This window comes from Mustela nivalis (assembly GCF_964662115.1).
Source record: "Mustela nivalis genome assembly, chromosome: 1".
NCBI lineage: Eukaryota > Metazoa > Chordata > Mammalia > Carnivora > Mustelidae > Mustela > Mustela nivalis.
In genome coordinates, this window is record NC_139020.1 from 211,879,828 (window position 1) to 211,905,191 (window position 25,364).

General features: G+C 57.5%; 3 protein-coding genes across 8 annotated transcripts; 2 read left to right on the top strand and 1 right to left on the bottom strand.

Moving 5' to 3' along the window:
* Positions 1 to 3,691: 3,691 nt before the first annotated feature.
* Positions 3,692 to 8,695, top strand: TUBB4A (tubulin beta 4A class IVa). Its single transcript, XM_082734219.1, has 4 exons — positions 3,692 to 3,884; positions 4,416 to 4,524; positions 4,635 to 4,745; positions 7,221 to 8,695. Exons 1-4 carry the CDS (start codon positions 3,828 to 3,830, stop codon positions 8,276 to 8,278), a joined length of 1,335 nt encoding a protein of 444 aa, XP_082590345.1. The 5' UTR covers positions 3,692 to 3,827; the 3' UTR covers positions 8,279 to 8,695.
* Positions 8,696 to 12,958: 4,263 nt separating this feature from the next.
* Positions 12,959 to 21,434, top strand: DENND1C (DENN domain containing 1C). Of its 4 annotated transcripts, XM_082691419.1 has the most exons (23): positions 12,959 to 13,288; positions 14,411 to 14,475; positions 14,557 to 14,600; positions 14,714 to 14,763; positions 14,890 to 15,009; positions 15,091 to 15,160; positions 15,347 to 15,421; positions 15,516 to 15,581; positions 15,672 to 15,725; positions 15,847 to 15,957; positions 16,728 to 16,828; positions 16,933 to 16,978; positions 17,106 to 17,207; positions 17,296 to 17,421; positions 17,812 to 17,916; positions 18,675 to 18,765; positions 18,852 to 18,892; positions 19,118 to 19,189; positions 19,811 to 19,855; positions 19,924 to 20,031; positions 20,231 to 20,295; positions 20,458 to 20,665; positions 20,765 to 21,434. In XM_082691419.1, the coding sequence occupies exons 1-23, from the start codon at positions 13,272 to 13,274 to the stop codon at positions 21,377 to 21,379; spliced, it is 2,397 nt and encodes a 798-aa protein (XP_082547545.1). In that variant the 5' UTR covers positions 12,959 to 13,271; the 3' UTR covers positions 21,380 to 21,434. The 4 variants fall into 4 exon arrangements, with proteins under 4 accessions (XP_082547545.1, XP_082547544.1, XP_082547547.1 ...); XM_082691418.1 differs by having other exon boundaries at positions 12,973 to 13,288; positions 20,458 to 21,434; XM_082691421.1 differs by lacking the exon at positions 14,557 to 14,600 and having other exon boundaries at positions 13,164 to 13,288.
* CRB3 (crumbs cell polarity complex component 3) lies at positions 19,327 to 24,017 on the bottom strand. 3 transcript variants are annotated; one of them, XM_082691660.1, is made up of 5 exons: positions 23,874 to 24,017; positions 23,484 to 23,659; positions 22,661 to 22,734; positions 22,312 to 22,455; positions 19,327 to 21,959 (listed from the first exon to the last, which is right to left on the bottom strand). In XM_082691660.1, exons 2-5 carry the CDS (start codon positions 23,563 to 23,565, stop codon positions 21,888 to 21,890), a joined length of 372 nt encoding a protein of 123 aa, XP_082547786.1. In that variant the 5' UTR covers positions 23,566 to 23,659; positions 23,874 to 24,017; the 3' UTR covers positions 19,327 to 21,887. The 3 variants fall into 3 exon arrangements, with proteins under 3 accessions (XP_082547786.1, XP_082547787.1, XP_082547788.1); XM_082691661.1 differs by having other exon boundaries at positions 23,882 to 23,999; XM_082691662.1 differs by having other exon boundaries at positions 23,928 to 23,988.
* Positions 24,018 to 25,364: the final 1,347 nt, after the last annotated feature.

The following is a 25,364-nucleotide window of genomic DNA, read 5'->3' on the forward strand; positions in this document are numbered from 1 at the left end:
CCTGCTAGGGCTGTGGTTTCATGGGCTCAGACTTGAATGAGCTGACACACTCAAAGCACTTCGAACAGGATCTGCCTTAAACATCACTCTTATCATCACTAATAGACAAAACAGACTGCATCCCCGAGGTGGATGGGGGGTTGGGATGCATGTCGGCAATGCCTCAAGGCTTACAGATGGGGTGACAATGTGGCCCCCACATGGTGGACGGGTCACATAGAACTAGAAGGTGGGTCTTCCCTGGTTTTGCAGACCTCAGAAAGGGTGGTCACTTTAGTGCGCAGAATGTTCTAGGTCTCTGGGAATTCTCCACCTCGTGAGGATTCCCCAAGTGCTGATGCCGGATTTCTCCCTGAAATGCTCAACAGCCATGTCCCTATTCCTCCTGCTTATTCCAAGGAAGTCAATTAACCTGGTGTTTTAAAATGGGACTTCTTTTGCTTTCTGTTTTCCATTTCAGAATCGGGAGCCCCATGCCTGCTTTTGGAAGGCTCCCTGATGAGACTGGCTCTTTCAGCTGGAGAGGTGACAGGGACCAGAGGCAGGAGTACTGGGCCACAGTATGAGCCTCCCCATAGGGTCTCACCTGACTGTGCAGGAAACCCTCGGCTCAGCACCCTCCGTTTCTCCCAGGGCTAGCGTGTCGTGACTAGCATAGCTCTCCCACAGTGACGGTTTCAGGGACCAGAGCCAATAGCCTCTTTGGATGCAAGAAATTCATTTCCATACAAAACTGGCAAGATAGAACCCCTACCTCACACCATGGCTGCCCAGGCAGGCAGGTGGGTGCAAAAATGCAGCCGCAGGGGGCGCCTGGGTGGCTCAGTGGGTTAAAGCCTCTGCCTTCAGCTCAGGTCATGATCCCAGGGTCCTTGGATCAAGCCCCGCATCGGGCTCTCTGCTCAGCAGGGAGCCTGCTTCCCCCACCCCAACCCCCGCGCCTGCCTCTCTGCTTACTTGTGATCTCTGCCTGTCAAATAAATAAAACTCTTTTTTTAAAAATGCAGCCACAGGGTAGAGTCCCTGTCCACAGCCACTCCTGGGGCTCCGAGATGCTGCCCACCTGCCCCCCAGCTCTGTGGGTCGGCTGGCACCTGGAGACCGAAAACCCAGTTCTCCATGACCCGCCGTACAGCCCCTTTTCTCGCCCCTGGCTCTATTCACTGGCTCCATCCGGATCTTGGGACTCCTGGCACCACTCGTATAATCTGGTCTCCGGATTCCCGCAAGGAGTCCTGATGGCTTTCTGGGTGGCGGGGGTGGCGGGTGATACCATGCTACCAGGGAGGGTCTGTTTGCCTGGAGGCCATGGTACACCGGGCACTTTTTAGCTCCCGGGAAGGAAGCATGGGAGAGGTCAGACCTAGGAGCTGCAGCCATGGGGGACAGACAGAGGACATCAGCCCACCCCAACCCTCTTCCCCCCCTTCCCAGCAGGCTCTCTCCATGTCTGGCATTGCCAGGTCCCAGCAGCTCCAGGTGCTGGCAGCGCCTTGCTCTCCTTTCTCTCCCTCCCTTGCCCTCCCTCCGCTGTTCCAAAGACCACCAGGGAACCCAAGGGATGCCCTGATGCAGAGAGAGGTCAAGGGCACAGCAGGGCCATACTCTCTGGAAACTGTTTCTTTCCAGGTGGGTTAATCCAGGAAACCCTGCTCTCTAGGGCTCAGTCCATAACCCAGATCAATCCTGCCTTGGTGGGGTGACACAGGAAACCCCATTTTTCTGGGGCTGACCCCCAGTTCAGGCCCTCCCAGCAGAGGCATTTCCATTTGTATGTTTTGGGGTTTTTTTTAGGACTCTTGGTATGTTAAAAAAATTTTAAGAAATGCCAACATGGAGTTTATGAACTTTTGATACATATTAACTTGGGCCAGTGAACCTCCATGTCTTCAGGATCAACTGTTACCAACACACTGGGTCATAACCTCAAAGGTCTAAATCAGGGTTTCTCTACTTTGGCCTTATTGACATTTAGGGTTTCAATACTTCTTTGCATTAGGGTGTTGAGCAGCAAGCACCTCCCTGGATTACAGAATCCCACCGAATCCCCCCACCCACCCAAAGAGACACTACCTTCATGACCTCCAGACCTACTGAGGCCCTAGGCTGCGGCAGGCTTTTAAGCACACATCTGAGTGAGGCAGTTAGAGGAAGTGACTCACAGACCCGGTGTGTGTTGGGGGGGGGGGTCCCCCTGGTCTATACCATGTAACAGCTGTTTAACCCACCAGAAATCTATTCTGAGGTCTAGAGTGAGCTAGGGGGGGGTCTCAGTTTTTTCCCACTTGGCAACACAAGGTTTCCCAGAACTCAACAGTACTGCCATTGGGTGCCAGATCATTCTTGGGACCCCGGAGGGGTTGTACAATCCTGGGCACTGTAGAATGTTTTGGCGACATTCATCCACTAGATGCCAGTAGCGCACGTACACACCCCATCCAGGCGTGACATTGCCAAGTGTCCCCAGGGAGGGCAGAATCACCCCCTGTTGAAAACCAAGGGGGGTGGTGTCAAAACCAAAAGCCACGGGCCAATGTGAGGCCCCAGGCACACTGCCATCCCGACTGACCTCACCCCCACCCCACAGTAGCTGGAAACCACAGGGCATGTGGAGGAGGTGAGGAGGAGGCTTCCTGGGAAAGGCAGAGCTAGAGGTCAGGAGAAGGTGGCCCCAAGAGGTCTGGCCTTCCCTTGAGGGTCAGCACAGGAAGTCCCTCCCAGCCGGATCATGACTGTAACACTAACAGCTACAATTTCTTGTTTACTCTTCGCAGAAAAAAATTGGAGCCGGCTTGCTGTTAACTGGGCCTTCTCATGGGACCTCCCACTGGCCCTTCAGGCGGGCATTCTTGACTGCCCCATCTTGCAGATAAGGAAATTCAGCCAAAGACAAAGTGGCCTGTGCAAGGTCATAGAGCTAACAAGAAATGCAAAGGTAGGGCAGGCCTTGTGATGAATGACAATACTGGAGCAGAGAGGGGTCTATGGGGGGGGGGGGCGAGGCAACCCCCAGGGGCAGGAGGGGGTGCTAATCATCCACCCCGTGCAGAGTCCCGCTAGAAGTCTTACTCCTTGATGTTCAACCCCAGGCAAGGCTGGGGCTGTCCCAACTGCCACGACCCAAAGCCCCGGGGGGGGGGGGGTACCGTGTTCCCTACAACCTCCATCACCTTCCAGAAGCATCCCCAGCCAAACGTGTTAGAAAAATCTTGTTACTTACTATGCGGCTTCAAGTCCTCCGGGGACTGCCCGCCCCCCTCCCCAAACACACCGCAACTCTGGAGCCCCCAGCGCGGCCCCACTAGGAGTCCTCTCCGTTGACGCCAGAGACCTGAATGGAATGGGGAGGCAGGCCACGGATGGGAAACTGAGGCAGGGCCGCCCTGGGGCTGGGTGGGAGGAGGGCAGGGGAGAGGCCGGCTGTCTCGGGTGCTTGTTTAGCCGTATCTCCGCAGGAGCCGGGTCACCAGGCCGCGCTGGGAGCCGGAGATGGTCCGGTGGAGTTTGGGGGGCTTCATCCCACGGCCTGCGGTGGGGGAGCAAGTGGCCCTGGAGTTGCCCAGCCGGTGCCCCCCGAGGTCTCCAGGCGCTGGACGTGGTGGTGGGGGGGGAATCCCTCCACCCTCTCAACCTCCGTCCCGGGGCGGGACCAGGGGGCGGAGCGGGCCGGCGACCCGCCGTGACGCGGGCCCCGCCCGCTCATATAGAGGCGCCCGGGGGCCGCAGGGACCGTGCTTCGCCGCCGCCGCCGCAGCGTCTGCCTCGCGTCCCGCTGCCGCAGCTCCCCCATCAGCGCCGCCGCCGCGTCCACCATCAGCGCCACCGCCATGCGGGAGATCGTGCACCTGCAGGCCGGCCAGTGCGGCAACCAGATCGGAGCCAAGGTGCGCGGGGGATGGGGCGTCGGAGGCCGCCGGGAGTAGCGGAGCGGGCCCGCGAGCTCTGCAGAGCTCCCCTACCTTGGGCCCTTCGGAGGGATGGGGTCCCCAGGAGGCCAGCACCCCAGGGACGGCTGGGGGAGGGGGGCGGGGGCAGAACCAGGCCGGGAACAAAGAGGGCGATGGGGGTGGGGCAGAGCCCTCTGTCCGCTGGCCACAGCTGGCTTCACAGCTGGCCCACTGTCCTCTTCACATGCACAAAGAGACCCTGCCCCTCCCCGCGGCTGCAGCCTAGGCGAGCTGACGCCGGCAGGATAGGCTGAGGTGATGACTCTGCCCCACCCCGCCCCCACCTCTCCCTTCTTGCTGCCTCATCCCTGCCTCCCCACCATGCCTCCCAGTCCCCCATTCACCTTGCTGGGGTACAGGTTGGCAGCTAGGGAGGTCGTTGGAGGTCGTGGACCCAGAGACAGGGACAGGCCTGGCCTCCTGTTTCCCTTCCCTCTGCCCTTAACACCAAAACCACCATCGCTCTAGTTTTGGGAGGTGATCAGTGACGAGCATGGCATCGACCCCACCGGCACATACCACGGGGACAGTGATCTGCAGCTGGAGAGAATCAACGTGTACTACAATGAGGCCACAGGTAGGGCTCAGGGGCACCTGCCAGAGTGCGGGCCAGGAGGCCGGGAGGGGACAGGATGCTGGTTCCTGGCACTCCCGCACCCCAGCTGCCCTCCATCTGCTTCCCTGCAGGAGGAAATTACGTTCCCAGAGCCGTGCTGGTGGACCTGGAGCCTGGCACCATGGACTCTGTCCGCTCTGGCCCATTTGGCCAGATCTTCCGGCCTGACAACTTTGTGTTTGGTGAGTTTTAGGCACGAGAAGCCCCCTCCTTTTTCCTTTTACTTCCAAATGCTTGGTGAAAATGCTCCACATGGCATGGGAAACTCAGTGGTAATCACAGGGACCCACAGCCCAGTGGGGGAGATGGCAGGGCAGTCAGGGCTGTGACAGGGGACACACAGGCCACTGTGGGAGTCCAGGACAGGCATGGGATATGGGGGAGGGTGCAGAGAAGACTTCCTGGAGGAGGTGGCATTTGAATTTAACAGTATGGACCTGAGCCAGACTGCCTGTGTGTAAATGCCAGCTCGGCCATTTCATGCATTCCACAAATAATTTATCGAGCACCTACCACATGCCAGAAGCGGTACCCCCAGATGGACAAAGCAGATGAAACTCTCTACCCTAAGGGACCCAACCTCCTGATGGAGGGAGATGGGCAACAGAGAAGAAAAATAAGTACAAGTCAGCCACTGACTGAGTCAGCTGGGGGACGTCCACCGGGCTCTTTAATCTCTCTGTGCCCCAGTCTCCACATCTTTAAAATAAGGGTTATAAAAAAGACCTACTCTTCGGGATCTCAGGATGGCCAAGCTTAAAACCATTAATATGTGTAAAGCACTTAGAACAATGCCCAGCAGAGAGCACAAGGTAAATAAGCAAGTGTTGTCTTCACCATCATCATCAGTTTCTGCAGTCTAAAACAGGAGCAGTGCCAAGCAGCACTTAAGGGAGGAAAGGTGTGCAAGACAGAGGGAACAGCACGTGAAAACAACAAGACACATTTGCAGCACTCAGGCTCAAGGAGCAAGCACACTCCGTGAACAACTTTCTCTGAAACCTTTCCCAGCCCCTCCTAGGTCAGGCTGGCTGCATAACGCCCACTTGGCCTCAGACCCCAAGCTCCACCCTCTCCCCCAGCACCCCAGGGAACCTCTCTTCCTCAGAGCCGGGTTAGAGTCTGAAGTCTAGGCATTGACAGAACAAGCTGTGTGACCTTGGACATGCGACTTCCCCTCTCTGGTCTAGGTGATGATTCAGCAATCAAATCAATAATGATATGTATCAATATCATGATATGATACGATCAATATGATCAGTATCAATAATGCTACTGTGTGGGTATGGCATGGGTATGGCGCACAATATGTCCTGAGGATCTAGCTGTGGAAGGACTAAATAATGTTGGCCAAAGGATGTGAGGGATTCTAGGATGACCACGGTTGGCTCCATCGGGGCTAAGAGAGTCTATGGTCTCTGGGAGAGAGGGTAGGGAAAAGGCAGTGGAGCCAGCTGGCAATCCTATTTTCTCTAAGGCAGTGACATGGCACAGAAACCTGAAGGAAGAGTCAACCATGTGAATATCTGGGGGGGGGGGGGCATCCCAGGCAGCAGAACAGCGGGTGCAAAGGTCCTGGGGCAGCATCAGGCCTGATGTGCTGGAGAAACAGCAAGGAGGCCTGTGTGGCCAGAGCAGAGTAGCAAGGGGGAGAGAGGGAGGAGGTGAGAGCAGGGAGGTGACAGGGTAGGGGTAGGTTATTCAGAGCCCTGTGGGCTGCAGGGAGGACTTTGCCTGTGTCTTGAGGGGGTGGGAGCCCTGGAGGTTTGTGGGTAGAGGGGGGTAACCTGACTCGGGTGCTCACAGACACCCTCTGGCGGCTTGGAGGAGAACAGACTTTGTGGGAATAAGATGGCGACGAGGGTGGGAACCAGTCCAGGGCAGGGTTGATGAGGTCACATCAGTGTGGAGTCAGAGGAGAGGGGATGAGAAGAAATATTACCTTTTTGTGAAAATACCAGCGCGAATTCTAATACTAATCCTTGTCTTCCTGGAGCTCACACTTCCCTGTGAGATTACAGACAATAAACATGATTAATAGGACAGCACAGGTTTGTCAGTGTTTGTGGGGAGAATAAGCAGGCAAGAGGGATAAAAAATGGGAAAGGGTTCAGTTGTCTATAAGGTGATCAGGGAGAGCCTCACTGAGGGTGATAAGGTTTTGAAGGAGGTGAGAGAGCCACATGGGTATCTGCTGGAAGAGCATTTCAGGCAGAGGGAATGCATGTGCAAAGGCCCTGGGGCAAAAAATGTGCCTGGTCTGTTGGAGGGACAGCAAAGAGGACCCTGTGGCTGGAGCAGAGTTATGGGGGGAGGGAGAGCGGTGGGGGGCAGTGAGGAAGTGGCCCGTCCATCCGGCAGGGCCTTGCAGGCTGAGGGGAAGACCTGGGTTTTTACTAAAAAGTGGAGCTGGTTTTTGAGCTGAAGTGGGATGGCTTTGAGCCGAAGTGGGGCATGAATCGATTCCGGTTTTACCCAAATCCTTCTGGCTGCTGGATGAGGAGAGGCAAGGAGGGAAGCAGAGAGAAGGACTAACAATCATACTAATGAAATAACAACCTCGTTATCCCCCCGCTAGCATGGCCGGGGGTGGCAAGGAGGGCGAGCTCTCCCCATAACCGCGGGGCATGCCCCCTCCCCGCCCCTCCCCTCCGCAGGCCAGTCGGGAGCCGGCAACAACTGGGCCAAGGGCCACTACACGGAGGGAGCCGAGCTGGTGGACGCCGTCCTGGACGTGGTCCGGAAGGAGGCCGAGAGCTGCGACTGCCTGCAGGGCTTCCAGCTGACCCACTCGCTGGGCGGCGGCACGGGGTCTGGGATGGGCACGCTGCTCATCAGCAAGATCCGCGAAGAGTTCCCAGACCGCATCATGAACACCTTCAGCGTGGTGCCGTCGCCCAAGGTGTCGGACACGGTGGTGGAGCCCTACAACGCCACGCTGTCGGTGCACCAGCTGGTGGAGAACACGGATGAGACCTACTGCATCGACAACGAGGCCCTGTACGACATCTGCTTCCGCACCCTGAAGCTGACCACGCCCACCTACGGCGACCTCAACCACCTGGTGTCGGCCACCATGAGCGGCGTCACCACCTGCCTGCGCTTCCCGGGCCAGCTGAACGCCGACCTGCGCAAGCTGGCCGTGAACATGGTGCCCTTCCCGCGCCTGCACTTCTTCATGCCGGGCTTCGCGCCGCTCACCAGCCGCGGCAGCCAGCAGTACCGCGCGCTCACGGTGCCCGAGCTCACGCAGCAGATGTTCGACGCCAAGAACATGATGGCCGCCTGCGACCCGCGCCACGGCCGCTACCTGACCGTGGCCGCCGTCTTCCGCGGCCGCATGTCCATGAAGGAGGTGGACGAGCAGATGCTGAGCGTGCAGAGCAAGAACAGCAGCTACTTCGTCGAGTGGATCCCCAACAACGTGAAGACGGCCGTGTGCGACATCCCGCCGCGGGGGCTCAAGATGGCCGCCACCTTCATCGGCAACAGCACGGCCATCCAGGAGCTGTTCAAGCGCATCTCCGAGCAGTTCACCGCCATGTTCCGGCGCAAGGCCTTCCTGCACTGGTACACGGGCGAGGGCATGGACGAGATGGAGTTCACCGAGGCCGAGAGCAACATGAACGACCTGGTGTCCGAGTACCAGCAGTACCAGGACGCCACGGCCGAGGAGGGCGAGTTCGAGGAGGAGGCCGAGGAGGAGGTGGCCTAGGGCCCCCAGGAACCTGGAACCTCGCGGCTGCTGCTTCCGCTTCCGCTTGCTTCCGCTTCCGCTTCCGCTTCCGCTCGGGCCCTAGCTGACCTTTGATCCGTGAGCCAGCCTTCCCCGCCCCCGCCCGCGCTCCTTCTCCTGGACCTCCCCCAAGAACCCCAATGGCGCCCCCAGACCTATGAGCCCCAGTTGACCGTCGTCCACCCCTCCTGCTGAGCTCCCCCTCCCCTCTGATCTCTGGCTCCCCGGAGCGCTCCTCCCCTCCTCTCCAGCTCTCGCCAACCTCGGTTTCCCCCCCGCAGGGGTGGTGGAGGGCGGCCGCTGCTGCAGCCTGGGAGCGTGCGTGCCAAAGGCGCTGTGCCCTCAACCCTCCGGCCTCCCTTCGCCTCTGCTTAATAAACAGTGTCCTGCCCTGTTTCTGTCCTGTGCGTTTTTCGTCGTCCTGCGCCATTGGCAACTGAGCCTTTCAGGATGGAAGGGGGTGGGGACGGGGCATCTGCTCTGGGGGTGCTGGGGAGAGGGACGGAGGTTTCAGCGTGCCATCCCGGGAGAGCTGGGTAACTGAGTAGGGCAAGCCTCTGAGCCTCGATTTGTTCAGAAGGGGTGGGAGGAGGGCTTCACTTCCCCTCTGTAGTCTGCTGGGGGATCCTCACAGCCTGGTGACTAGTCCCGCGCCCCGCCCCCAGCAACCATCTCAAGAGAGCAAGGCAGAATACACTGCATTTGCCTGACCCATCTTCAGAAGTCAGAGAGTGTCCTCCGGACTCCTAACCAACAGGCTCATGAAGGCCTACCCAGGTTCGAGAGTTTGGGATATAGGCTGGAGACAAGATTCCAGAAGGGCATATGGGATGGGAGATGTGGCTGTGACTATCTTTGCAAATTGCAGTTTGCCCCAAGGAATCTCTTGCCCGAAGTCCCACAGCTATGAAGCGGTGAGCCAGAGTTAAAGCGTTGACCCCGTGAAGCCTCCAACTCGGATTCCCCTTTATCAGCCAGAGCTCAGTGCAAGGACTGTGGTAGGCATTTGGGAGCAGAAAAGGATTTAATGCAAGGATTTAGGGGCTTGTAACATTGTTGGAGGGTTGTAGGCCAGTATTTCTTAAACTTTGATGTGCAAAAGAATCACCAAGAAGGGGCTTACATTTTAAAAAAGAAAATGTAAAAAATAAAAATCAACAGGAAAACTTGGCTAGATCATGGCTTCCTGGGTTCTACATAGAGTTCGTGGTAATAGTAGGTTGGGGGAGTGGGGCCCAAGACTGCATTTTTTTTTTAAGATATTATTTTTATGTAATCTCCCTTACCCAACGCAGGGCTCACACCCACATCCTGAGATCAAGACTTGCGCGCTCCACTGACTGAACCATCCAGGCGCCCCCAGACTTTGCATTTTTAACAAGCTCCCTGCTGATGGGGTTGGTACTGCTCATGAGAACACATTTTTTAGTAGCCCTGGAATCCTGTGGAACGTCACAGAGCTCGGCCATCAAGGAGCTGCTTCCTCTGCTCAGTGAGAAATGTAGAGACTCGAGAGGCTGCCCCCAGAATTACCGAATCCAAGGACACCTCCCAACACCTGCAAAGCTGGAAATAGGTACACGTACACCCAGAGTTCTGCCTCTCTGCCTTCCAAATTTTATGAGCATTTTTCCTTGGTAGAAATTCATCTGCAACCAGAACTGGAGCTGGGAAGAAGTCTAGGAAACGTTTTGTTTTGTTTTGTTTTTCATTTTCTCACTTCTGCAATACCAAAGGCAGGCAAACCAGGAGGAAGAGAAGAAAGGAGGAGAGATGCTGAGAACCAGTCAGCTCTTTCCACCACACTCTATGCTCGCCCACCACACCCGGACTGGCCTTCCAGCCCCCTGACTGGGTCCTACCACAGCCATGAGGAAGTGTAGGGACAACAGCCTGGATACCCTGCCCCCACCAACCCACAGCTCAGCAGGCTCAGCACAGTGAGGGGTGGTGGAGCAGAAAGACAATGGATGAGGCAGTGAACTTGGCTCTCTTTGTCATCTAAAACCCAACGTGGCCCGAAAAGAACTCCCTCTTCTACTCCCAAAACATCCCCTTCTCCAATGAATGGCACCATCCAGTTGTTCAAACCCTAAAGCTAGCAGTCAGCCTTGATTCCTTGTTTCCTATGCCCCGCACGCACTTCCTATCTTTTGCTGAGGCTCACTGTCTGCAGCTCCAAAATATATAGCAAATTTGACCCCTTCTCCCCACTTGTCTATAGCCTAGTGTAAGCCACCTTACACTAGAAACCTCCCTGCATTCGCTATTCTGGACACCCTTCTGCCACTCCAGTCACCCTGAAGTGAGTCCTCCTTCCAAAGCAGCCAGAGAGGAGCCTTTATATGCAAATAAGAGACTGTCCATGCAAATAAGAGACTGTCCCTCCCCAGCTCAAACCTTCCCACCAATCTCCTCGCACTCAGGCTGAAACCCAAATTCTCACCTTGGTCTCTACCCGCTGCTGACTCCATCCCTATTACCCTCCCCCACACTCATTAAGCTGAAGCTGCAGTGACCTTTTTGTGCTCAATCCAATCAAGCTTGATTCAACCTCAGGGCCTTTGTGCATGCCATTCTGCTACCAGAGGTGCTCACGACTGGCCACTTCTGGTCTACAGCTTTCCGTTCAAATGTCACCTCCTCGGAGCAGCCTGCCCTGGCAAACAGAAATTAGCACCCAGCCCCTCTCCACCCACTATCTTGTTTCATTTCACTGATGGCCCCTATTGCTAACTCACAAATTATATTGTCTATTTACACACCTGTTTCTTTTGTCTTTCCTCTTGCCTCTCCACTGGCATGTAAGCTCCACAAGGAGAGGAATCTTGTCTACCTTGGTCACCACGTGCCTAGAACAGCCTGATGTAACACAGGCCCTCAGTAATTCTTTGTTGCATGAATGAGCAAGTGCACTGTAGATGTCCTAATTTTCTCCTTCTACAGAGAGAAGAATGAAGGAGAGAGTACAAAATGCAGCTTCTCAGACTAACCCCCCAGGAGGCCCATCTCCCCTACTCACACCCTTGGGTGATCCCAAGGAGTGTGGGGCTGGACCTGGTGATGGCTTCTGACCAACAGGGTACATCAGAGGTATTGGGACACCACTTCTAATATCAGGTTACAAAAGACTGGGACTTCCATCTTGATGAGCTCTGTGGCCTTCTCAGCTTGCTTGCAGTAGTGAAGCGAGCAGCATGTTGGGAAGGTCCACGTGGCCAAGAACCAAGGGTATCCCCCAGCCAGCAAGCAGTGAGGGCCTGAGACGCTTGGTCCAACAATCCACAATGAACCCAGTCCTGCCAACAACTAAATAGCAAGCTTCAAAGCAGCCCCTTCCCCAGCTGGTCCTACAGATGAGACCACAGCACACAATAGAAGATTCTGATAAGCTGTGCCCTGAGTCCTGGCCCCCACAGAAACCATCAGATGACCAATGTATGTTCTCTTATGCCACTGATTCTAGGGTGATTTGTTACACAGCAATAGTTAATTAATACAGAGAAGTCAAATGACTTGCCTAAGGTCATTAAAGAAGAGAGACATTAAAGAATGGAGTCAGGCCTTTGAACTCAGGTCTCTCTGACTCCAAGGTCACTTTCTTAAACATTCAGCTGACCTTCCTCCCACAATAACAGACAGAGCATATCAAAATCTTGATTCAGGCCTCATAGTAAACAATTTACATGAATTCTTTCACTGAGACATCACAGGATCTGTGAGACAGGCACCATACCCATTTACATTCCAGATACAGCTCTGAGCTGCCCAGAGAATCCCACTCTGAGTTCACACATCAGGGGTGTAAACACAGTCACAACAGACATGCACAGAATCACCTGCATCTTTACACAGTCTGATGGAGGAGACACAGACCCCACAGCCACACAGACGCTCACCTCCAGACTCCCCCCAAAACATGCCAGGCATGTGAATTCTCTCCTGTGCACACCTACATCCATACAGACCTTCTCAGTACCTTTCAGGAGGCCAAGGAGTCTCGCAGGGTCTGTTGAATTTGGACTCCCTCAGTCTGCCTCTGGGGTTTTCTGTGTATGTGCGTGATCATGGGTACCTGTATTGTGTTCTGCCTTTGTGCTGCAAGTATGTCCTTGTGCTTCCCAAGGACAAGGTGGCCATCTGTCCACTTGCATTCTGTCTCTTTCCGGGTCTGCAACTCTGCTTGGGGGTGTCTGGATGGGTCTCTCTCCGTGTGTGTGACTATGTCTGGCTATGACTCTGGCTCGGGGCAGGGTCCTGACCATGTCTGTCCCTCTGTTACTGTTCTATCTGTATCTGCGCTCTATGCACTTCTATCTCTTGTCCAGATCTGTATTTCCATTGTCCTGTCTGTACCCACAGCTGTGGTCTGTAGTCTTCATCTGGAACCAGCTGCTGGCTGCACCTGTGTGTCACCTCTGCATCTGTCACATGGCTGGGCAAGGACTTCTCCGGATGTGTGCTGTCCCTCTGCACTCCTGGATTTGTGTCCGTGAGGACACTCTGTCTGCTGGACGTCCGCCTCCCTGGCTCCCCTGTGTCCACTCTCCAGCCTGGCTCCCTCTGGTGGTCCTACAGGGAATGGCCAGTGCTGATGGGCCAAAGGAAGGAAGAGTTGAGGAAAGAGGAAGCATTTCAGGCAAATTGAATCTTTGGCTGCCCCAGAGAGAGGAAGGCTTGGGTGTAATGTCAGGGACCAGAGGTGCCTTGGCCTGGCAGAGCGGTGCTGGGGGTCTAGCCTCCGAGCCTGCCACCCATGCTCACCCTACCCTCAGAAGGCTAGAAGGCAGGATGCCTGGGTCTCTCACAGTGGGTGGGGGCGGGGGCCTCCCTCCGGGACGTCACCCCGTCAAACTTCCTCTCCCAGCCACACAGGAAGTTGAGCGGGCTCAGGGCCCAGCCCTGCACAAGCACAGGCCCCCAGGACCCCTGGGGCAAGGGCCCCGCTGCCGGAGGTGGCCCTGCAGGGACCATGGGATCCAAAGCAGAGTAAGAGCTGCGCCCTTTCCCACTCTCTGGACCACGACTCCCAGAGCAGGCCTGGGCTGGGGCCAAGAGGAGCTGAACTGGGGCAGGCCGGGAGGGGTTGTGAGCCACAGCGGCAGGTGGCTGGGACGGGGCAGGTCTCTCAGCAGGCCTGCAGTGTGAACTTGACTCACAGGCACTCTCAGGCCACTCTCGGCCCCTCTTCTCTCCCTCTCTCTCTCTCTCTCTCTTGCCTTCTGGCTCTGCATGACTAAGTCTGTAACTCTGAGCAGGCACCTCTTGGTGTATCAGAGAGATGGGGAACATGGCTTCAGGGGGCTGGCAGGGGACCGAGAGGTGAGAGAAGATGGTGTGGGGCCTTGTGCCCAGATGCTTGTGTGGGATTGCATGGGCAGGAGGGTGAAGAGCTCGGGGTGTCCCTGGCGGGGTGTCAGAGGTTGTGTCTGCTGGCAGCCAGACCCATCTGTCCGCTGTCTCTCTTCGGGTCCTGCTGTTGCTCCCCCAGAGCCCAAGTCCCAGCATCCTCTGTGGGGTGGGCAGAGTGGGGGGGTGGGCAAGGGAGCACGGCAGAGAGGGCACGGCTCACAGCCCAGGGCTTGTGGCCCTTCTTGCTCTGACGAGAAGTCTGGGGTCAGCCCCTGGGGCACCATGTAGTCTCCCACTCCAAGAAACCTGGGCGGGTGCTCTTGCTCTCAAGACGACCCTGGGCAGGCACGCACACACTGCCCCGGCCACACTCACAGACATGCAAGAAATTGTGCATGTTATTTGTCCTTGCACTGGCTAGATCTCACACACTTGCACTCCCACCTACTGGACAGCCAGGCAGACACAGGATAGAATCACACACACACACACACACACACACACACAAACACACACACACAGTCACACTCTCATTCTGCTCCACACTTCTCAGTCATGCACACACAATCAACACCACTGTTCACACATCACCACACGACCTGTACACACCGCCACAAATCACCAAGGGCACACACACATAGTTACACCTGTCACACGCACACACATGTGGCATTGCAGACACACGTATTGCACGACTGCACACCCAGAAGCAAGCCCCTGGACTCACTGAGCCCATGTCCCATGTGTCCTGTCCCACAGACGGGATCCACCTGCCGTGTTCGATTGGTTCTTTGAAGCAGCCTGTCCTGCCTCCCTGCAGGAGGGTGAGTTGGGGGCCTCAGGTGGGAGTGGGGACCTGGGGGATGGGCCTGGGGCCCGGCACTGAGAAGCCTCATCTCCCACAGACCCCCCCATCCTGCGGCAGTTCCCCCCAGACTTCAGGGACCAGGTATGCAGGCTGGCTCTTTGCTCCCCTTGGACCCGGGCCAGTCCGCCCAAGGCAGGAGACTGTCTTGGCCAGGGGCGGGCTGCCAAGCGGCTTGTGCTTCTCTCCACCCCCAGGAGGCTATGCAGATGGTGCCTAAATTCTGCTTCCCTTTCGATGTGGAAAGGTACGGATAGAAGCGGACACTCAGGGACCCAGGAACTCAGACTGGTGGACGCAGTACTGGCTGGGGGAGGGGGACAGATCAGGGAGCTGGGACCCTCAGGTCTCTGAGAGCCCTTTCCACCTGCAGGGAACCCCCGAGTGCCGCTGTGCAGCATTTCACCTTCGCCCTCACCGACCTGAGCGGCACCCGCCGATATGGTTTCTGTCACCTACGGGCTGGTGCCCACAGTTGCCTCTGCATCCTCAGGTGTGGGGTATGGGCTCTGGGGTGGGGGTGGGAAGGAGCCTGGCCTAGGGCTAGTTCCTAGAACCTGTCTTCTCCCTATAGTCACCTGCCTTGGTTTGAGGTTTTCTACAAGCTGCTGAACACAGTGGGTGATCTCCTGGCCCAGGACCAAGTGAGACCAGCCCCTCCTTCTTAATCCTGTGCTAGTCCCAGCCCTACCCTCCCAAGCCCCCCCACCAGGCTCAGAACCTCCAGGCCTGAGCTAAAACCCTTGGCTCCTCCCAGACCACTCAGCCCCAGTCAAGGGCCTCAGAATCCCCAACCCGCATCCTGGTTCAGACAACCCGCTCCCCTCCAGGTCTCTGAGGTTGAGGAACTTCTCCTAAACCTGCTGCAGCAGCCCCTGCCTGTGACTCAGGCGTCAGTCGAGCTGGTGAGTAGCCCTCAGCCTCTGGGGGACCCCCTTGGGAGGATGGGGAAGCTGCACCCCAGCCCTGAGGACCACACAGCCACAACCTCTCTCCCAGGGCCGCGGAGTGACTGTCTCCAGTGCGCATAGCATCCCGCCCCCTGCCCCCGGGAACAGCGGGCCGGTGAGCAGAACTGGGGACCCGGTTAGCTTGGGCACCCCGGTGAGGCCGACCCCTGACTGATCGGTGCCCCCGCCCATCGCCCCCTACCAGCTTTCCTGCTTCGTAGCCCCCGACTCCGGCCGCCTGCCATCCATTCCTGAGAACGTGAGTTCGGTGCTGGGGCGGGAGTCGGGGGGGGGGGTGGGCAGGGAATGCCGAAGCCCACCCAGAGGGGGCGGCCGGATCCTGCGGTTCCCTGCGCCCAGCGCTTCTCTCCGATCCTCAGAGGAACCTAACGGAGCTGGTGGTGGCGGTGACCGACGAGAACATCGTGGGGCTGTTCGCCGCGCTCCTGGCGGAGAGAAGGGTCCTACTCATCGCCAGCAAGCTGAGCACCGTGAGGCGGGGCCAGCCGGGCCGCGGGTGGGGCCCAGGCCTGGCTTGGTCCCTGGGGGCGGGACGGCGGGGCGGAATCCTGGTTCTAATTCCACAGCGTGAGAGTCGAGGCAAAGTCCTGACTCTGCGGGTTTGAAAATCAGGGTTGGTCTGGATCCTGGCTCCGCCCTTCTGGGGGGAATCAGAGTGGGCTGCGCTGTAGTGCCCCCCTCTTTGGGAGAGCTTAGTCCAGACCCCATCCACTAGGGGCCGAAACAAGGCTGGCTCCGCCCCTCTGGGGGGGGATGCACCCAGGGAGCGCTAAATTGTAGTTTCGTCCCTTAAGAGGAGAACGAAGGTCGCGAATGCAGGACGAACGCGAGCTCCATCCCTAGGGACCAAGGGAAGCTGAACTCTAGCTCCGCCTCTTAGGGGTGGAGTTACTGGGCTGTTCTACCACTGAGGGGAGAGATCGGAGGGTTACATATTAGCTCCGCCCCCTAAAGGGAACGACAAGGACCTGCTGAGTAGTGGCCCCACCAGCTCCAAACACTGTAATTTGCCGAATTCTTGGGCTTCACAGGACTCCAAAAGGGATTTGAATTTCCACCTCTTACCCAGTAGTGCGTGGGGAAGGGGCGAGGAGGGGCACATAGGGTCCCTGGGGACCTATCTGGGTCTGGGGACGTGGGAAATGGAGCCAGGAGAGCCACTATCCCAAAGAGGGTCCCTGAAGCTTGGGGTGGGGGGCATGTCCAGTCCTTGACTCCACGGCCCCCTACGTATCCACAGCTGACATCGTGCGTCCACGCGTCCTGCGCCCTCCTGTACCCCATGCACTGGGAGCACGTGCTGATCCCCACGCTGCCGCCGCACCTGCTAGACTACTGCTGGTGAGGGGCGGAGACTGGGAGCGGCGGGGCTAGGGGGAGAGCCCAGGGGTCCCGGAGACTGTGGGACGGCGCTCGCAATGACCTGTCCCCTCGGTTGTCTGCAGTGCGCCCATGCCCTACCTCATCGGAGTGCACTCCAGTCTCGCCGAGGTGAGTGGGGGCGGACCCGGATCGCAGCGGCGGACGGGATCCCCCTCCTCCTGCATTTCCAAGGACCGCCCAGGCCAGAGATCCTCGGGCTCTGAGCGGCCGTCCCCACCCCCACTTCCCAACGCAGAGAGTGCGGGAGAAAGCTCTGGAGGAGGTCGTGGTCATGAACGTGGACTCCAATACCTTGGAGACGCCCTTCGACGACGTGCAAGCGTTGCCCCCAGACGTGGTCAGTGTCACCCCCTTCTATGACCCTGCCGCGTCGCGGAGGCCGAGGCCTCACACCCGCCCGCTCACAGCCTTCCAATGTCCCGCAGGTGTCCCTGCTGAGGCTGCGGCTAAGGAAGGTTGCGCTGGCGCCGGGGGAAGGGGTTTCCCGTCTTTTCCTCAAAGCGCAGGCCCTGCTCTTCGGGGGCTACCGCGATGCACTCATCTGCAGCCCGGTGAGCAGTGGAGAGGCTAAGGGAGAGGCCTGTTGGGTCCTTGAAGGAACAACAACAACAATAATAATACCTAGCCTTTGTGGCGTGCTAACTCTGTGCCTCTGTTTGTTCATCTGTCCAATGGAATCCCACCAGTACCCGCACAAAAGGGTCATGGGAGTCAGGGAATGGGCATGCGCAAAATATTTGGATAGTGCCTAGCACATCGTGAGCACTCGACAAATGCTAGGTTTTACTGTCACTGTATCTCATTTAATGCTCAACCGTATGATGAGATAGATCCCATTCCGGTCCCATTTTAAGTTTGCTGCATAGACACACGATAGAATAAGGGAGACAGCTGGGGTCCAGGAGAGCCACAGAAGTTTAGATCGCGGGTATTTCTTCTAGGGCCAGCCTGTGACCTTCAGCGAAGAAGCCTTCTTGGCCCAGAAGCCCGGGGCGCCCCTGCAGGCCTTCCATCGACGGGCTGTGCACCTGCAGCTGTTCAAACAGGTGCGCCAGAACCCTGTGGGCGGCGCCGGGGGGCGGGGCGAGGGCGGAAAATCCTGGGTCCCTGGGGGGCGAGCTGGAGCTAGAGGGACCGACGCCTGAGTACTACAGGGGAGACTAGAGGCTGTCCGGCGGAGTCCCACCCTTCAGGGTCCCCGGGTCGGGGAGGCAGGACGGAACTACCGTTTCCCTGAAGTTGGGAGCCCCTGACTCCCGGGGATAAGATCTACTCCCAGGTTCCTGGGGAGACTGAGGTGGGATTAAATCCCTGGGTGCCTAAGGATAGAGCATCCGGGGCGGGAATGGCACTCCGCGGTTGTACCGTACGTGCGGGACTCTGTAAGGGGCGGGTCGCGAGTGCGCACTCCCCTGGCTGGGGAGGAGCCGGGCGGCCACTCCGGGGTTGCAGGGACATAGGGGAGAAGTGGAGCCGGATTCCTGGGTTCTTCGGAGGTGGACTGGACTCTACGGTCCATCTGTGTTGGGATGGGTTCTCGGGTCCCTGCAGATGAGGTCGACTTCTTCCAGGATCACCGAAAGGAGTGTCAGAGTCCGACTTCCGGGTCCCTATGAGGTTCCGGACGGATTCAGACAGGGGCAGAGGAGAGAGGGTTGGGCTTCTGGAATCCTGAGGAGGCTCCAGACTCCTGAGTCCTAGGGGGTGGGTCCCTGGAGGGGCCAGGGATGGCTTCTGCGTGGGTAGAATCCTGAGTCCCCGAATTCGGATGCGTTGGTGGCAGCCCTTTCTGACCCTCCCCCAGTTCATTGAAGGCCGACTGGAGAAGCTGAACACGGGAGAGGGCTTCTCAGATCTCTTTGAGCAGGAGATCACCTGCAACGAGGGCTTCTCAGGTGAGCCCTGTGCCTAGCCCCGAGCCCCCGCCCCACCAGCACCCCAGCCTCGGCCCACCAGCCATGACCACGTCTCCTCACTGCAGGCGCTGTTCGCTCCTACCAGCTCTGGGCAGACAACCTAAAGGTAGGAACACCGAACACGTGTTTAGCGATTATTTGGGGCTGACTTGGCTCCATAATAGTCCCCAGGGAGGGTCATCATGATGCTCATTTACAGACAGAAGTGAAGAGACTGAGACTCGCCTAGGGAGAGGGCCTTGTTCAGCATCACACCGCTGGGGTGGGGGGGTGGAGTCATGGGTAACCCCAGGGTACCGAGTCTCTCTCCCTTGCCATTCTCTCTCCCCAGAAAGGTGGTGGTGCCCTCCTGCATTCTGTCAAGGCCAAGACCCAACCAGCTGTCAAAAACATGTACCGTTCGGTGAGGCTACAGTAGACAGGCCACTTACCGGGGTGACAAAGACAAGGGGACAAGGCACATGTCAACCCCTCATGGGGGCAGGACATTTTACCCCCCAATTTAAAGTGCAAACATTTTGATCAGAACCGAACCAGCAGTTAAGCCATTAACAAGTTTTCCTGCTTTTATTCTCCATTTGCCTACTTTTGTCAGGATCGTTTCTTCCCTATTTGAAATTGACAACCCAGCTTCATTGGTGAACATCTTCATCCCAGATGCTACAGTCCCAGCCTCTGCCCTTTGGTTTCCTTGTCTCCCAAGCCCCGAAGTGTCCTGTGGCCAGTGTCTGCAGCTCCAAATTGTCCCTTAGGTTTTATTCACTTGTCTGGTTTTTGAATGCTGGTACATTATTACAATGTTCCATTTTTGCCACTCCCCGTTCATTCAGTGGTTATGTCCCCTGGGAGCACTTGGGTTGACTTCTTAGTCAATTCGGATGGTGCATGGAGAATTGTGACTGTCTGTGAGGCACAAATGTGAACAGAGGACAAGGCAGTTGTCCTACGGGATGGAGAGCTGAGTTCTCAAAATGCTCGGGGTCAAATCACCGAGGAGGTTAATTCTCTTTTGGCTCCTCCGCAGGCCAAGAGCGGCTGGAAGGGTATGCAGAGCCTTCTGATGTACAAGGTAAGGCCAGTAGCCAATGGCTGGGGCAGTGGAAGAAGGGGCTCCTGGCTCACCCACCCTCTTCCTAGGATGGGGACTCTGGCCTGCAAAGGGGGGGCTCCCTGAGAGCCCTGTCCCTCACCAGCCGCTCAGACCGTCTGCAGCAGCGCCTGCCTATCACCCAGCACTTTGGAAAGGTACCTGTGTCCCCCCACGCCACCCCTCACCGCAAAGGCTCACACCTGGAATTACCACCTAGTCCTCCTCCCATTCTGTCTCCACCCAGACTTCTCACTCACCTACCCCAATATCCGGAACCCACTTAACACTCACCCTCCTCCAGAAACCTGATTCTGTAGTTCCTGAGGCCCCGCCCTCCAAATCTGTCCTTTGCAGAACCGGCCCCTGCGCCCTAGCAGGAGAAGGGGGCTGGAGAGCCCTTCTGAGTCCCTGGAGGAGGGGTAAGGCTCAAAGGCTGGGAGTGGGGAGGGGGCAAAGTTGGAAGTGGGAGGCTAGGACCCATCCACCAGGGGAGGATGGTGCCTAAACTCAAGAAGCTTCAGGGGAGTCCGGTCAGGACTGGGGTCTTGGGCAGACATCTGAGGCTGCCCATCCCTACCCAGGGCACCTGCTCTGAGCCCTGAGGATGCCCAGGACCCATGGGCAGAGGAAGCTCTGGACAGCAGTTTCCTGGGGTCTGGAGAAGAGCTGGATTTGCTGAGTGAGATTCTGGACAGCCTAAGCATGGGAGCCAGCAGGACGGGGGGCCTGCGGCCCAGCCAGAGCTTGGACTGCTGCCACAGAAGGGACCCAGACAGCTGCTTCAGCTTGGTGAGAGCCCCCCAGTCCTCCCCGTCTAGTCCATCTTTCTTCCCAGCCCCTCCAGCTTCTGAAGGCCAGCAACTTGCCCATCTCCCCACCCCTATCCAGCCTGACATCCCGGGAACATCAAGATGGCAACCAGATGAGGAGAAACCACCAGAGCCTCAGCCCCTGTCCCTACCTGCTGACCTGCCATCTCTGCAAACCCTCCAGCCTTTGGATGCCACGACCTCCTCAAAGGACCCTACTTCCCAGCCACCCTTGGAGGCCAGCCAAGAAATCATCTTTTCATCCCAGTCCTCATCGGCTTCTGTGGATCCAAGCAGCCCAGGAGACCCTGAGCCCCATCTTCTAATCCTACATCTCTCTCCTTCCCCCAAGGCAACCAAATATCCCAGGGCCCAGGAGAGCCCCTGTGCCCAGCTCTCCACAGCACCCACCCAATCCAGCCCTCTGGAAGGTTCCCAACTTCTGGTCCCCACAATGCCCAACTCGGATATTACCTGGACATCCCAACCCCTTGATTCTTCCTCAGATCCCGGTTCCCCAGAGAACCCCAGATCCCAGCCCTCTGAGGTCCCACAGGCAGAGCACACTCACTGCCAGCTCCCAGAGGGGCCAGGAGCCCTCAGACCCCCTGCTGCACCTGCCAACAGCTGGCAGGATCCCCAGGCTTGGAGCCGGCCCCGAGTCGCTGAGCTTAAAAAGTGTTTTGAAGGTTAAGAATCAGGGACCTGGCAGAGACCCCAGTCCTTCAATAAAGCCACAAGAACCCAAAGCTGGTTTTCCTGGTGAGTTTATCTGGGGGCTCTTTCTCTGCTCAGAAAGGTACCCCATCCACTTCCTTCCTCCTGGAGCAGCCTCCAACTGGTTCTGACGCGTAGCTGGAAGCCCCTCCCTTCCAGGAAGCCCTCCTAGTCCTAGGATCCTTGCAACCTCATGATTCATCTCTCAACAGCCTATGAGCCCTGAGTTTGTTCCCTCCATCTAGACTACCTCCTGCCCCCATCAGCTCAAAGAGAAAAAGCTTTTACTATATCTCACTACCAAATGTATATATGTGTGTATGTATATAAAACGTGAGCAATATACTCTCCCTTGCCCTCAGGGACAGAGTCTTTAAAGCACCTTCTTCCCTGTTATTCTTAGGCACTGGGTAGGTCTGATTACCCAGAGAGGGCTCTGCCTTCCCCCAAGGTCACACAGCAAGGAAGACGGATAGAAAGGAGACCTAGATGGGCAGGCAGCCCCGCACTGTCTCCTTGGAGTCCTGGGGAGCCCGGGCTTCGGCTGCATGGTTGAACTGAAAGGAAAGGAGAGGCTTTGTCGGGCCCGTGTGGCAGCAGGACAGAAGGCCGATCGAAGACGGTGCAGCAAGCGCGGAGGCGGCCCCCCAGCCCCGGCATCCCCAACTGCAGGCAGAGTCAAGCAGAGGTGGCATGCTTCACCGAGCCCGCCAGGCAGGCAGGTGCCCCGTGGCCCCCCAAGTCCTCCTGAACCCTCAGAGGCTGTTGTCTTGGTGGCAGCTGCTGTGTGTGAGCGAGCACCAGGCGGTCCTGGCCAGTGGTGGTGGCTGCAGCGGGCCCCAGCATTCAGATGAGCCGCTCCTCGGGCGGCAGCTTGAGGTTGGGGGGCGGCGGCACGCGGGCACCCACCTGCTCCTCGCTGCTGGGCCGGTAGGTGCCCTCTGTCTGCCGCTTTTCACGCAGTTTTCGCACCAGCAACACGAGCCCCACGGCCAGAAGCAGGGCAGCCAGGAGGGAGAAGACCACAATGATGGCAGTGATGGCCCCCTGAGACTGCAGGAGAGGGGACAAGTTGACTGTCCACCCTTACCTGAGATGCATCCAGGGCTCCTTATTGTCCCAACACCATGGCCCACCCCTGCCTGGGATTCCCCCTCCCAAGCACCTGCCACCTCTGGGAGTTTGGGCCCCTTCACCTGCTACATGTGGGTTGCCTGAGTAACTTCCCTGCTGCCCTCCTCCTAAAACCCCAACTCACCAGGGCCCCATCGGAGCCAGAGCCCGGCTCCGCAGGTGTAACGGTGCCGTTCTCATTTAGAGGGGGATCCAGCGCTGTAGGGAGGGGTAGGTAAAAAGTACAAATTAATCCTTATCTATCCTTCCCATCTTGGCACCTTCCTTGGGCATCCCTCCGTTAGAGCTCTGCCTTTCTGAATCTTCTGTCCTGATAGAGACTGTGGGAGCCCTGCGTGCAGGGGCTGGCCCAGTCCTTCCTGCCCCTCTAGCCATCTCCAAACCAGCAAAGCCCAGCAGCGAGCAATCAGCCTAGAGCAGTCTGCTGTTGGCGCTGAGTTGGGGTCTGCTCTAACAGATGATGTCTGGAAGCCAGACCCTGCCTTCCCCCCCGCCACCTCTCCAGCCCTCCCTTGGCCCTTAAGGATCTGGGTGGATCCTGGGTTTCCCTGGAGTGTCTGACTCACACCTCCACCCACCCCCCCCCCCGGGGTTCATGAAACTGAAATACAAGCACTGAGCGGCTGGGTCCACACCTATGGTCAGTCTGGTCAACCTGGGATCAGAGGCCCAGGCAGGTCTCCTCCTGGCTCCCAGTCCGCCCAAAACACTTCAACCACACTGAGACTCGGGTACACAAGCTCCTCTCCCCAGGCCCCAGTACTGCCTTCCTCGGGAACTCGGGAATTTCTACACCAACTCCAATCGTCCAAAGAAGCCCCTACCCTGATCGACCCTGTAGACTCCTCTCAAGGTATCCCATGACCGCTCACCGGTCTTGACCTCTCCAGGCCCCAGGTAACCCGCGCTTCCAAGCCCCGCCCCGCGCGCCCTCCACCGGTACCTACTTTGCCCCCGGGCCGGGCCCCAGCGGGCCGGCAGCAGCGGCAGGCCGAGCGCCAGAAGGAGCCCCAAGCCGGGGCTCGCCATGGGCCGGGCGACAGGCTGGTGGCACCGGGGACCCGGCTTCTCGCGCGCGCTGCTTCTACCGCATCTCAGGCCGGGGGTACCTGCGACCCGGCACCTGGGGCGGGAGAAAGAGAAAGGTATGGGGGAGGGGGCTAGACCCGGGCGCAGGCCCAGGGGAGGGATGACCCGCCCAGGGCACCCCAGAGTCCCGCCCCGCCCCCGCCGCCAGAGGTCAGAGATTAAAGATTAACTCCGGGCGGCGCGTACCCGGACTGGGGAAAGGAAAAGGGAAGGGGGGAAGGGGTGGCAGGCCGAGCCGTGCGTCCTACCTCCCCACCTGGCCCAGGCGTCCTCGACCTTGCTCAGGTTCCCTGTCCGGGTACCTGGCTCGAACCCTCGGTGCGTCCGTCGGTAACTCGCACTCCTCCAGCTCCGCCCGCTCACGTGACCCGGAAAGTTTAGTCACTCACCTGGGAGGGGAGCGCACTTCCGGCTTGTGCACCTGAGCCTAAGCGAGAGGGCGGAGCCAAACGGGGGTGGGACCGCGCCAGGAACGCACCTGTAACGGGAACCCTATTCCCTAACACCGAAGAGTAAAAAGGGACGAAAGCGCTCAGGGGTAAGAGAGACCTCCCACCGACATTGCTGTCGCATCTCTAGGATCGCACAAGAGTGGAGATAAACCCGGCGTGGAGACACGGGGCCATGGGTCATGCCTGCGGCGGATCCGAATGGGTGGCCCCTAACAAAAACACACCTGTGCGGTACATACCTGCCCGGGAGCCAACCTGCATAGAGGACATGTGCGTGGATATGGAAGAACACCTATGGGAGACATCTGCATTGAATCGCCTCTATTTGGCATATAGCTGAGTGCAAGCACACCTGCGCGGAAAACAGCTGTATAGAACACACCTGCATTATAAGAAACACCTGGTGGAGTACTCTGGTATAGGATACCTTTGTTTTGCAAACGCATCTGCGTGGCTTGCACATGAAATGGACAATACTTGTATGAGGAATCCCTGTGTGGAAATGTATTGGAAAGACACGTAGGAGACACACCAACATTTTAGAACATCTTATAGGACCCAGGTATATGGGAACATACCCATACGGGTGTACAATTAACTGTAACATACCTATGTGTGTGTTGGGGGGGACAGGCGGAGGTGAGCTGTATAATGCATTCCTGGGTGGATTTCTTTTGAGAAACGTACCTGTGAGATGAAGGGTATAGCCATGTATGAAGAACCTCTGCAGGGAATTTAGATCCAATTTAAAAAAAAAAAAAAAAACTGAGGACGTCTGCATGAGGCACATTCATTTTGCAGCCCATGGGAGCTTCCGGGGGGTGGTGAGGGGGCAGCAGGACAGAGGCTCATGTGTGTGGAGGCCTACCTCTCAGGGACGTGTCTGTGAGAAAACACCTATTTGGGACATTTCTCTGGGGAAACATCTGTATGCCCCATGTTGTGGGCGGCTGCAAGGACCACCTATGAAGAAAACATCTGTGAGGGGACCTCCAAGAGGACACTCGGACCTTTGGCCATCAGGCCCTCTCTAAGAGGCCGTTGGTCTGGGACTCACAGGTGTGTCTGAGCACATCTGTCTGGGCAAAAGTAAGCTTGGCTGTGCTTTTCAATAAAGGACGGTGATAGTAAGACCTCCACCCCTCTGGGAACTCTAGGGTGAAGAGCAATGGTTAAAGGGAAATTAATCACTTTTAGAGTATAGCGCGATGGGTCTGGTTAATTCCAGGTCTGTTTAAATCCCTGCTTTGCCGCTCACTGGGCATGTGGCCTGGGTAGAGCAGTTTA